This window comes from Plectropomus leopardus, chromosome 11, assembly GCF_008729295.1.
Source record: "Plectropomus leopardus isolate mb chromosome 11, YSFRI_Pleo_2.0, whole genome shotgun sequence".
Lineage (NCBI taxonomy): Eukaryota > Metazoa > Chordata > Actinopteri > Perciformes > Serranidae > Plectropomus > Plectropomus leopardus.
The window spans coordinates 3,917,273-3,930,964 of record NC_056473.1 but is presented as its reverse complement, the minus strand read 5'-3'; the positions used below and the strand labels follow the sequence as shown (position 1 = coordinate 3,930,964).

Sequence of the window (13,692 nt, the reverse complement as noted above, 5' to 3'; positions counted from 1 at the left end):
ATAAAGAAGGGATTGTTAGTGTTATTAGACCATTTTGTAAAAAATAGGGAATTTTTTTTTCTTAATTTTTCTCAGCAATGTGATGGTGCATTGTATTTTTTTTTATTATATATATTTTATATAATATATATTTTTGTGTGTTTGTTTTTTTTGCTTTTTTTTTGCGTATTTTCAGGTGATTTTCCTGATTATTTTTCTTGGTGATTTTTTTTCTTCATGTTTCCTAAGATTTTAAAGGGTTAACCTTTCTGTTCTTCGTGACCTGAATTCCATGTCTTAATAGATTTTGAAGTGATTTATTAATTCCGCATGCAATGCCAAAAAAATAATATTTAACAGACTTCATGTTCCCTGCAGAGGTGTAGAGAGTGTTTAAATTTGGATCATTTATTGCATTACGCCTGGCTTGTTTTTGTGCTTGACCTTCTGTTTGACTTCCAGCTGGGAAAAATCATGGTCATGTGTTTCTCTGGTTCACTGGAGCTCACTAAGCACCACTGGACCATATCAGTTCAGTTTCAGAATAATCAGGCTGTGAAGCAATAGTGGAAAACAATGTATTTAGCTGAGTAAAAATAACACCATATTTGAGAAAAATACCAAACGTTCTTGTATTCAGTTTATGCAGAGTAAAAGACTATATGCTGAATTTAGATGCTTTCTTGTGTGGAATTATTTTTCATTAAACTTTAAGAAGTGTTGGTGTAACTTATCAGTATATTGTTGGATAGGTTATTTGAATTCCAATAATATGGGGCTATGACCTTATCATAAACTATGGCTTTATAAAGGCCTATATATTTCACATGCTATCTTCTTTTACTCAGTAGACATCAGTGCAGTTTAACATTTTGCTCTGATATGTAGTGGAGTGTAAAAGCTTACAGAATAAAACTGACTGCTAAAGTTTGAAGGCACAGCACCTCAAGACCTCACAGAGCCAGAGAAGAGAGGAAAGACAGGTAAGAGAGGTGATAGGTCATTCAAGGGAAAGCTGCAGGTGCTGGCAGAAGAAAAAAGGCTATTGTGTTAATTAGGAGCTTAAAAATCTATACAGGTTTGCACTAATGCCTGACATAAGCAAAAACATCTTTGGTTACTATTTGTCATAGAGCTTAAGGTCAGTGGCTTCTTAAATGGTGCTTTAAATGTGCTTGGCACAAGAGGCCACTATGTGGGGATAGCTCTATGCACAATGTGCAAATAAGAGAAGTTTGCCTTCATGCAGAAATCTGTTCATTTTGTCCATTTTTTTCCCTTCAAACGAAGAAATTCCTCTCAGTCGTGACAACACAAAAAATGCCATGCTCAAAGCCTTTGGCTGCAGCCGAATTGAAGGGTAACATGTTGGCATTGTATGTTTCTACAAACCACAGATACTGTACATTTCAGTCCTCCATACAATTTGGAAGTTATTGTGTAGGCCTGGTGGACCTACCTGGCTAGTTGGGAACCTTCCCACAACACTGGCAAACATTAACTACAAGTTGCAATAATGCTTTTAAGGAAACATTTTGATCTAATGCTACAACGTTTTAAAGATGTTTATCATTTCAAATAATGTCCCTATAAGGTTAAATACTGACTAAGACATAACGATATAACTGCAAAATTCTGAGGATGTTTTGTTGATGTTGAGAAGTGACAAATCATAGAATGTTCTGTTATGACATTCCCATAATGTTACATGAGAACGAAGGAAGAAGATTTTCAAAGCAACACTCAGAACATGTTATTGATTCAATGAAAATTTAATGTAATACGACATGTTAAACAGTCAATCGGTCATCTAAAACAGTAGAAACACAGCATTCAAGTGTTGCCAAATAAACACACACACACACACAGACACAAACACACACATATTTATGTGTGTTTAACATTCATAGTATTTGAATATAGGCTCCATTGTAGCTTTTTAACCCTTATGGGCCCTTTTATTATTATACACACTCTTTGCTTTGCACTGTGCACAAAATGCTTTTTCAAAATCAAGCTTTAAAAAATATTAGGCATATTAATGTGTTTCTACAATCTATGAGTTTATTTTTTTAACAAACATCAGTCTTAATCATAAATATCAAATATATATTAATTTTCAGAATTTCAACCCTTGAAATGGCAGGTTTTTGTCATGATGCCACTATACTTTTAGAGGAAAAAAAACAAAACACAGAAATGATTTTTTTTTTCTATTATTATTATTATTATTATTATTATTTATTATTATTATTATTATTATTATTATTATATTATTATTATCATTATCACAGTCTGTGTTGATTTGATGATTTGCAGAACCATTAATGGTAACAGAGCACCTAGTGGAAATGGCATGTATTTTCTTCATATGCCAAATATGGTTTAAAAAAAAAAAAAATCATCAGGTGGAAAAAAATTCCAAATGCCAAGTCAAATGCCCAGGATGACACCCAAAAATAATAAATGCATGTTTTTATGATTTGAAGCTCCTGACCCCTAATATTCCTTGACTGATTTTTTTTTTTTTGCCACACACAGAGGCATGAAGGTCATTGAGAGCAGGGCCATGAAGGACGAGGAGAAGATGGAGATCTAGCTGAGATCCAGGAGTCTGACAGCAAATATGAGGATGTGAGTTTTTCAACCTCTTACAGTCACCCTAAAACACTGCTTGTTTGATCTGTGATTCAATCTGTGACAGAAACTCTGTGACAGACTTGTTACTGTTATTGATAATATGTGGATGTCCAAGACATTTTTAAATAATATATTAATTTGTTAATTCTGTACAACTTTTTATGTTTTTTTTTTTGTCCATTAGGAAGCACCCAAATATGACAACACTTTTTTGATAAAAAGTGTAATATAAATATTTGTGTTGCTTTAGCATTTATAGGCAGCATTTAAACATTAAATAAAAAACACACTATAATGTAACTGTAACCCTTATTGACCCTGCCGGCTTTCGTATTACACTCACTCGCTCTGCACACCAAGCTCGGTGTGTCCTTAGACACACAGGACACAAACAAGAACTTTTAAAAAAGCTTTAAATGTTGAAGAACAAGCATTTTAAATGTTTCAAGGTAATGAATACTTCCATATTGTTGCTGTCTCCTATTTATCCTTAAAAAAAAGACTATGTGTTTATTAACTGAGAGAGCCTTGAAAGTGAATTTCATAGTATTTGAATATAGGCTCCACTGTAGCTTTTTAACCCTTAGGGCCCCTTTAATTATATCACACACTTGTATCGCTCTGCGCATGCGCTTTTCAAAATCAAGCTTTAAAAAATATTATACATTAATATTGTTTTCTACTTTTATTGAATTAATTTGTGAACCAATATCAGTATTAGTCAAAAATATTTAATATTCATTGATTTTCAGAATTTAAACCCTTTAAATGCTTAAAGCACTTAAAGGGTTTTGTCATAATGCCATTATGTTTTTAGATGAAAAAAAACAGCAAAAAATTGATTATTTTCAAAACAATACATGCAGATACAGATACAGATACAGTGCACCTAGTGAAAGTAGAATGTATTTTGTTCACATACCTAATATAGTAATAAATAAATAAATATATAAATAAAATCATATCACCAGGTGGAAAATAGAAAAAATGGCCAATTACAAGGCAAAACCCTGAATGACACCCAGAAATAGTACAATGCATGTTTTTATGCTTTGATGGCTGTGGGATCAAAAATTGCAGTTTGAATGGGTTTCAATAGAGCATTTTTGCTGTAACAGTTTAGTTTCCACAGTGTATTTTAGACTTATTGTAGGAGCTGAGCTGTAAATTCCAAAATTAAACAAAAATGCACAATTTTGCCAAATTGTATGCCATATGTATGACGACAGTCAAAATAATCGAAAAATGTAAGGTGCGTAAAATGTGCCGAACAGTCCCTAAGGTTAATGTGTATTACAATAAGCTAAACTTGACTTTAATACTTTGTATCTTAAATAATATGATGGTCCATAATAAAGTTTAAAAAAAAAACCTCTGTGACCTTACTAACCAAAACAAAATTTAAGGGAAAAAAATCAGTTTAGTGTAAACGTGGATATTTTCTGCACTTCTGTTTAAAAATAACTTTTAGAGTTACAAATATATGGTACCTACAGTTTAAATGTCCAGTGTGTAGGGTTTAGTTGCATCTTAGGTTGCAGAACTGAAATTTCTCTATTAAAACAAAAAGAGTATAAAGCTTTTTGAATTTTTTTTTTTTTTTAAGTAAAAAAAAAACCCTGAATCTTCTGGCTGAGTATATTTATTTGGCTACATGTATCTCTGTATGTATCTAGCTCTGTGCATCTTTCTGAAGCTGGTTTGTTTATGTTGTTGTTTATTTATTTATATTTTGGTGGAAATCACCAGAGGTGCCATGATATAATGTTATCAACATAGTAAGGTCACCATACAATATTATTATATTACAGTATATTGTTTTTGTAGTTTTGAGATATACTGAGTATTGCAATAACATACAGAAACATATAATATCTGTTTCAGCTGCAAACATTTATTGCAGCAAAATATGTAGTGAAATGAAGCAATTGATTTCATTGAATTAATTATTCTAGTTAGCTTCTAAAGTTTAATTTGTATTTGAGGACTCCATAGCACAGGAGTTCCTCCATATGTAGCTCAGATACAGCCTAAACAGCTCATTCTAAGGTAACAAAAACACAACAGTTCCTATTTTCATATGATTATAAACAAGTGAAATATAGTTTAAAATATTATATACCATTTCTGCTAGTAGATGCCATTAAGTCTTACACAACTGACCTTTAAACTTTGTAGTCTGGGATGAATTATGGTGAAGTATCCTCCCTCGCTCGATTTTGTCTGAGTCGTCATTTGATTAATTTGGTCTGGATCGATGATGCAGACGGGAAGCGGGTTGTAAACTGTAGACTGGTGCTGATCAACAAGCGGCAGTTACCGCCAACAAAAGGCAAGAGGAGTAGCACATCTAACAATGTCGCGGTTGCTTTTGCCAAATCGTCTTTGTGCCAGATGTTCCCCACTGACAGCGCGCGGGTCTCCTCTGTCGACACCGCGAGCCGCAGCGCGAGACAAGCATCGGCTGTCAGATGTTTTTATTCAACAGCAAAGACGATGCGTCGGAGGGTCAAGCACAGCCTATTTTAAGTACAAGTCAAAGTCCAGGATTTGGATATGTGGAGTTGGTGTGGGGTTTGCAATAGCTGTCGGACTGAAATATCGCGCGGACACCGCCGACAGCTCGTTCGACGACAGAGTGAGAGAAGAACCGAGTACTGATCGATACAGCTATGCCGTCAAAGTTAGCAGAGACCTTCTGGAGCGGATAAAGGTAAGCGATGAGGTACGCATGGATCTTACTGACCACTTTGCCTTTGCTCTCTCTACAACCCCGGCACAATGATGAATCACCAGTCTTGGTGGATGTTCATTCAGTTGTTTAATTTTGTGGAAAAAAAAGCAGATCACAGAAATGCCACAAAACAAAAGTCTTTTTAAGTGGCAACTTTATGGCTTTAAGCAACACTAAAAGAAATCAAGAAAAAAATTGTGGTAGCCAATAATAATTGCTTTTTTAGATCAAGCAGAGGGGATAAAAATATGGAATCACTCAATTCTGAGGAAACAATTATGGAATCTTGAAAAAAACGAACTTTCTTTCTTCAAGAAAAGTTTTCTCAGTTTTTGCTCTATGGCAAGATGCATCATCATCTTGACAAATGTCATCATCCCCAAACATCCTTTCAATTGATGGAATAAGAAAAGTGTCCAAAATGTCAACGTAAACTTGTGCATTTATTGAAGATGTAATGACAGACATCTTTCCAGTGCCTTTACCTGACATGCAGTCCCCTTTCATCAATGACTGTGGATATTTGCATGTTTTCTTTAGGCAGTCGTCTTCATAAGTCTCATTGGAACGGCACCAAACAAAAGTTCCAGCATCATCACCTTGCCCAATGCAGATTCGCGATTCATCACTGAATGTGACTTTCATCCAGCCATCCACAGTCCACGATAGCTTTTCCTTAGTCCATTGTATCCTTGTTTTTTTCTGTTTAGGTGTTAATGATGGCTTTCATTTAGCTTTTCTGTGTGTAAATCCCATTTCCTTTAGGCGGTTTCTTACAGTTCGATCACAAACGTTGACTCCAGTTTCTGCCCATTTGTACCTCATTTGTTTTGCTGTGCATTTTCTGTTTTCAAGACAAATTGCTTTAAGTTTTCTCTCTTGATGCTTCGATGTCTTCCTTGGTCTACCAGTATGCTTGCCTTTTACAACCTTCCCATGTTGTTTGTACTTGGTCCAGATTTTAGACACAGCTGACTGTGAACAACCAACATCTTTTGCAACATTCCCTGATGATTTACCTTCTTTAAGAAGTTTGATAATCCTCTCCTTTGTTTCAATTGACATCTCTTGTGTTGGAGCCATGATTCATGTCAATCCACTTGGTGCAGCTCTCCGAGGTGTGAGCACTGTTTTAATCTCAGACTAATGAGCAGATTTAATCTGATGCAGGTGTTAGTTTTGGAAATGGAAATTTACAGGGTGATTCCATAATTATTTCCTCAGAATTGAGTAAGTCCATAATTTTTTTCCCTCTGCTTGATCTGAAAAAACAATTGTTATTGACTACCACAATTTTTTTTTTTTTATTTCTTTTAGTGTTTCCTAAAGCCAGAAAGTTGCCATTTTAAATGACTTTTGTTTTGTGGCATGTCTTTGATCTGCTTTTTTTCTACAAAATTAAACAACTGAAGTAACATCCTCCAAGACTAGTGATTCCATCATTTTTGCCAGGGGTTATATATATCTTTTCCCAGTTTAACCTCAACGTGTGTGCGTGCGTGTGTGTGCGTTTTCTCTCTCAGGCTGAGGTCGGGGCTCCAGGGATGCTGGTTGGAGTATCTGTGGATGGTGCTCAAGTCTGGAGTGAAGGTTGGTGCCTTAAGTGCTTCAAACTGACACAGTAATGTTACCTCAGCATGATTTTGTGTTTTGGGCCCACCATGTTAACTGGTGCATCACCAGTTTGGCTGACCAATAAAATTTAAATTAATGTTGGTCGACATTTTGGGTTGTGACACTTTATGTCCATGTCCAAACAACCTTTAATCGCAGGGTTCACATTTTCCAGGCATGAAAATGTCATGAAATTCATAGAAATTGTCAAAAGTTTTGGAAAAGTCATTGAATTTTGATGTGTGTAATGAAACTGATACTGTAATCTTCAGTGGATGATGTTCCACGTCATATAATATAACGGCAAATGTATTTTCTGAAGCTATCGACATAACATTGCTCTAGTATATGCTGATGTGCAACAGCATTTTGTTTACCATCACTTTCACTTCTCTATTTCCTTCCCTTGTTTCATCTCTCCCTCCATGTATGCCAGCGAACTGAAATTATATTTGAATACCTTTTGAATGTGATATCTTAAAACAACAACAAAAATGTCAGGCAAGTTGGAAAAGAACATCTTTTATTATGGGTCCTTGAAATTTTGAAAATTTGTCCTTGAAAATGTGTGGGAACCCTGGAATTGCTGTTACTCTTGCTAACATAATGCTAACATTTACACAAATGAGTCAAGCAAACTGGTTGGGCCTTTGCATCACCATTTTGGCTGGTCAAATGTTTGCTCACATGACAAATTAATACTGTTGGGAACTACTGAAAGTTCCTACCCACTCCAGTTATTGTGCAACATTTGCCAGTACCCCCCAAAAAATGTTATGTCACTTCTGGTCAAAGCTGAATGAAGCTTGCCAGTCAAATCAGCAGTGGCCCAGCATTGACTCATGAGAGACCAAGGAACAATAAGTAAAGACATAACAGACAATTACATTTTAACAGACAAATAACTTTTAAGCTTTGGCTCTGAACACAAGAGGCTCACTGTGAGCTGTCAACTTTTGGGGTAGACTGTTTAATTTTGAGCTCACTGGGCAAAAAACAAAGCCCATCATAACCATGGACTGGGCGAAAACTAGACTTCCTCACCTCCTCTTGGCTCTTTTTACAGGCTTTAGAAATTCTAGGCTGTGGTAGGAAACTAATGCTGCGAACACATAATCTGTAAACCGTCTGGCAGATGGCAAACTGGATGTCATTCTAGTGAACGAGAGCTGGGCAGTAAAATTAGGCGAGATACATTTTTTTAAAACTTTTTGCCGTCCTCTGGAACGGAATTTTTAACCAGATATTGCGTACACAACGACAAAACATGACCAATCTGGAAAACGAAAGGTTGATAGTTTCTGTCCAACAACACCTGGAATTGTATTATTGGAAACTGAAATCCTACCAAGATGTTACAAGAAAAGCAGACATATGGTAGGTGATGAATAATGAATGAATAAATGATTGATGATTTTTTTCACTTTCTTTACATTTTAGAGGAAATTTTACTTTCTTTGCATTTTGGGGGGAATTTAACAATCATTTAAAGTTTGCAAAATAATATAAAGCGAAAGCTTCCTTTATATCTATGTATATTGCTATAATAATTACATAAAATAAAAGACAAAATAATGGTATTATTTTATGGCTATGTAAATTGCTACAATAATTACATAAAATAATCAACATAATAAATGTATTTCTTTATGGTTATGTAAAATGCTACAATAATTGCATAAAATAGTTGACAAAATAATTTAAATAATTTATGGCTATGTAAACTGTTACAATAATTCCATAGAAAATAGATGCAAAATAATTTTATTTATTTTAAGGCTATGTAAAATGCTACAGTAATTACATAGAATAATAGACAAAAAATAATCGTATTTATTTTATGACCATGTAAAATGCTACAAAAATTACATACAATAATAGACACAAAATAGTTATTTATTTTATGGCTATGTAAATTAGAACAATAATTACATAAAATAATAGACCATAAATATTTTTATGTAATACATTTTTTTAATTTTTTGACACATCACCATAGCAACCTGAGCAGTAACCCAATGTGTATTGTATTTTTGCTGTTCTGCCATTCCATTAGAATTTTTGTCTTTTTTTCCCGTGCCGTCCAGGAGGTGTCGCCGGTGTGCCATATTCTATGTGAACACAGCATAATTCTTGTCTGGCAATAGAGAAAGAGAGTGAGACAAAAAAAGGGGGCTCCATGAATTAAATAAGATAATTATGTATGTGCTGGTGTTCATGTGCTGAGAGGGGCCTAAAGACCGAGGGTTGCTGTAAGAGGAGAGTGTATTTTCAAATTCTGCCTTTTCTTTTTTTTGCCTTTACCAGATTTTTGCCTACCTCAGCTTTAAGTGATTAAGTGACTGTTTGGGCCATAAATTAAGCCAGTGGATTCATTTTATTTACTGAGATGTCTCACAAATGTAGTGATTGTGGGTTTTCACAGTTTATATATTAAACATATTCTTCTGAAAACACATTGACATTCTTATATGATTATATATATGATGATTCTTTATGTATTTCAGGGATCGGTTATGCTGATTTGGAGAACCGTGTGCCATGCAGCCCCGAAACAGTGATGCGAATTGCCAGCATTAGTAAGCCCCTCACATCTGCAGCCGCTGCACGGCTGTGTGAGGAGGGGAAACTCGATCTTGACGTCCCTGTTCAGAAATACGTCCCAGAATTTCCCCAGAAACAATTTAATGGACAGGATGTAAGTTACTTAAAGAGTTAGACTTTTCTTGTTATCTGCAATAATATTACGCTGTTCAGAGCTCACACGCTTATCATTTTATTTCAGGTCACAATAACCCCCCGTATGATTCTGTCCCATCTGAGTGGGATACGGCATTATGAGAAGGATGCAAAGAAAGTGAGGGAGGACAAGGAGAAAGCGAAGCGTCTTTTAAAGCCGGAAAAAAAAGAGGATGAAAAGAGCTCATCTGAAAACAAAGATAAACCTGCAACAGAACAGAACAGTAAAGGCAAAGAAGCTGCTCAGGCTCCAAAGAAAAAGGAGTTTGAGCACGAGGAGTACTACTTGAAAGACAACTTTGAAAGTGTCACTAAGGCTTTGGACCTTTTCAAGGACGACCCACTCATTTTCAAACCTGGTAAGGCACATATCTGCTCACTAAACCATTTAAATATTATTATTATTATTTTATGTTTATTTAAGAGGGACTCAGCATATTAATGAATATCAGTATAAAATACTAATGTAAATATGCAGGAGTTAGCAGGACTGCTAATGTACATGAGTAGTCCCTTGGCAGGTAACAGACAATAGCAGTAAAAGTAAGACAGAAAAAGGAAAGGGGTGCACAGCTTACTTGGTGGAGCAAGCACCCCATTTACAAAAAGGTTGACACCAGGTGGGTTCAATTCCACCCTTGGCCCTTTGCTGCATGTCATCCCCTCTCTCTCTCCCCCTTTCACACTATTTGTCCTATAAAAATAAAGGTAAAATCGCCATAAAAATAATCGTGAGAAAGGAAAATAAAAGAAATTAAGAAAAAAAGAAAAAAACAGATTCATACAGCTGACAAAAGTGCAGTAACAACAATGTAAACTGTATACCATAAAGTGCAAGGTGCCTTATATATGTGCAGTTGGCAAAATTCAGTACGTGCTGGTTGTGTGCATATATCAGCCAAGCAAATATTATACATTGTTAATGTCTTGCTGTGTAAGATTAATTTTTTAAGATTTTTTTTTAACCTTTTTTTTTTTTAACGACTGGCAGGTACCACTTTTCTGTACTCCACCCACGCCTTTACTCTGCTCAGTGCTGCTGTAGAGCGAGCTGCAGGACAGCCCTTCCTGGATGTCATGACTAACATGTTTCGGGAGCTGGGAATGCTCAATACCGTGCCTGATGAGAACGACCCTATTATTTACCACCGCTCCAGGTAATCCGTCTATAATGTCCTCAATGTCAAGTCACAATTGAGTACGGGGGAAATCTATGTTTTGCAAGCTACTAAAATTAGTAGTTACAGTTAAAGGTTACTTTTCTCAAAATTAATTTATTTTATTAATCACTGCCTATAAAATTGATAAGTTGCTGGTTAAAGTAACTTTTGCTCCACTTTTAAATATCAGCTTCAGTACTCTTATTAATAGACTCATAGCACCATTATTTTAGTGTCACTGTGGCTTATTGTTGTACGACGGCGTATTAGGGCCATTATACATTTAAACAAAAAACAAAACTGGGGGCACTATTGTGAGAAAAAAACCCTCAGAATTTCCAAGATAAATGTCGTTCATTTGTGAGGAAAAAAGTTGAATATCCTTTGAGTTTACAAAGTCAAAAGTTTATGAAGTTGTACATTTCTTAGAAAAAAAAAGTCAGACAAAAAAGGGGTGTTTTTTTGTTTTGTTTTTTGGGGTCAAAGAACCACTTCCCTTCACTTTGGAACCTCATCACCTCATCACACAGATGCTGCCACCTGACATGTATTATGCCTTCAGTGGATGAATTTATCAAATTAGACTTTGCAGTTGGATTTATCAATAAGGAAATACTCCTGATTTTAGTCCAGAATCACTAGATTATCAACGGACTATGAAGAGACATTGCCCTAGACTAAGACTATTCCAAGGAAAACAACATACTGGTTTGCAGTGTAAAATATCAAAACACATTTATGTTTGGTAACAGTAGTATTTAGTATTTTCTCTCATATTGTCATCTGTAGCTTGGTGTTTAACTCATTTATTATTATGAAGGTAAAGTGGGGTCACATATTCTGACATTCCTCTAACTGGGGAAAAAATCCAGGGAATAATATGCATTTTTCTGCTATGATTAAGCCTCTGAAACCTGAGCAAATTTGGCTCAGTTTCTTTAAAAATTTGGGGAGAAGGCAACAAGCAACTTTAGAAGAAATGATGCGAAAATTTGCAAGAAAATTTTTAAATCTAATTTTCTAAATCTACTAATTTCTTGCGATTTGTAGGACTTTTCTTGGCTAAGTTGCCCATTGCCATTTCAACCTTGTTTTCCAAAGAAATCAAACCAATCCAAAGGTTTAAAAACTTATGTAAGGCATTTGAATGCAGCAAAGGAAAAGTGATGTTGATCCAGCCTTAAAGGGTAAGACAGATGTAACCAGCAATGAGCCTGTTTAAATTTCAGTAATTGTAATTGAGTTATTTAATTTGAAAAAGTGAGATGTCTAGTTACCGTTTAAGTAGTGGAATTATTGTAAGCTATTAATCCTGACACTGGTAATATCAGTCTAGGCTTTTGTAGACACCTGTTATTTCTCTGAGGTTGTTTTGATTGCTCATTGTTTGTTTTTTAAGTGCACATTGTGATAAAAATCCAGCAGTGAGTCCTTATTTATCATTTATGCACCTTTTAAAGATTTTATCATCTCAACAAGAAAGGACGTGTTGTGAACTGCCCGTACGTCGACAACTCCTACAAGTGGGCAGGTGGCGGCTTCCTTTCCACCGTGGGTGACCTGCTGCTGTTCGGTAATGCTCTGCTCTACAGCTACCAGGTGGCTCACCTAAAAGACACCAAGGGCTTGCTCCCCGGCTTCCTCAAACCCCACACCGCCATAGAGCTGTGGGCACCAGTAGACAGGACAGAGGCCAGCTGGGATAAGGATGGACTGTACGCGCAGGGCTGGCTGGTGGTGGAGAAACTACAGAAATATGGCCAGTGCAGGAAGCGCAGGCACTACGTATCACACACAGGAGGCGCTGTGGGAGCCAGCAGCGTCCTCCTGGTGTTACCCAGTGAGGAGATAGATGAGTGCCGAGGACAGACCCCGCTCCTCCCACAGGGTGTGGTGGTCAGCATCATTACTAACATGCAGTCTGTGGGACTCAACAGCACAGCCCTGAAAATTGCGCGTGAGTTTGACAAAGCCAGAAGCTTGTAAGAGTAAGTTGTTTACAGATATGTGTGGCTATTATTTTACTGAAAAGTATTTCAGATAAACCGTAGAAATTTTGATAATGCTTTTAAATAATTTTATGAAATCTTAAACGTATTTTCTATACATTTAAGATGAATTTTAAACATAAACTCTGCTTCATTTCCATCACAGCACTTGGCAGGGAAGCCACACTGCCACTAGGTGGAAGCAGTTTACTACATTTCTACCACAAAAAGAAGGCCACAGATTTTTGGTGTCAATTTGCTGTCTTCAGAGCCTCATGCACTTCTACCTCCTTAAAGCTAACACAACAGCATCAATATAATATATTTCTGCATCTGGTAGAGATGGAAACATTTCATACACAAGAGAAAGATGTTTGTTGCTTTTTAAAGCAGCATTGTACAACTCCAAAGTCTACGTCACACGTAATGACTTTTAGGGCCCACCCGAAACAGATATTTCCTTGTTGTGACATGACACGACATGACATGTATGCTGTGCAGATTGCAAAGCCCCTTGAGGCGATTTGTGATATTTGGCAATACAAATAAAACCGGCTTCACTCGACACACTTGTGTGTCAGTTAAATACTGTCACTCTGTCAATAATCAACAGGGTGACTTTTTCAGTGTACTCAGTGTCAAAACTGACTTTAGTCAAGAGCACAATCCTGAGTTTGTATTTGGATTAAACAAAACCAGCAATGAGTGTGCTGCAAAGCTAGCCCATTGATGGTGAATAGAATTTTAAAGAATAACTGAGCTGTCAGCAGTCCAAGTTCTTTTCTTTTTTTTACCTCCAATTGGTTGTCGGCAACTGTTAGAGAATCCTGGAAGTCCA

The 13,692-nt window shown here is 36.0% G+C and overlaps 1 protein-coding gene across 2 annotated transcripts; it reads left to right on the top strand.

Moving 5' to 3' along the window:
• Positions 1–4,911: 4,911 nt before the first annotated feature.
• Positions 4,912–13,439, top strand: lactb (lactamase, beta). Of its 2 annotated transcripts, XM_042496527.1 has the most exons (7): positions 4,912–5,344; positions 6,877–6,943; positions 9,475–9,665; positions 9,753–10,065; positions 10,698–10,863; positions 12,327–12,854; positions 13,021–13,439. In XM_042496527.1, exons 1-6 carry the CDS (start codon positions 4,976–4,978, stop codon positions 12,850–12,852), a joined length of 1,632 nt encoding a protein of 543 aa, XP_042352461.1. In that variant the 5' UTR covers positions 4,912–4,975; the 3' UTR covers positions 12,853–12,854; positions 13,021–13,439. The 2 variants fall into 2 exon arrangements, with proteins under 2 accessions (XP_042352461.1, XP_042352462.1); XM_042496528.1 differs by having other exon boundaries at positions 4,912–5,332; positions 12,327–13,439.
• Positions 13,440–13,692: the final 253 nt, after the last annotated feature.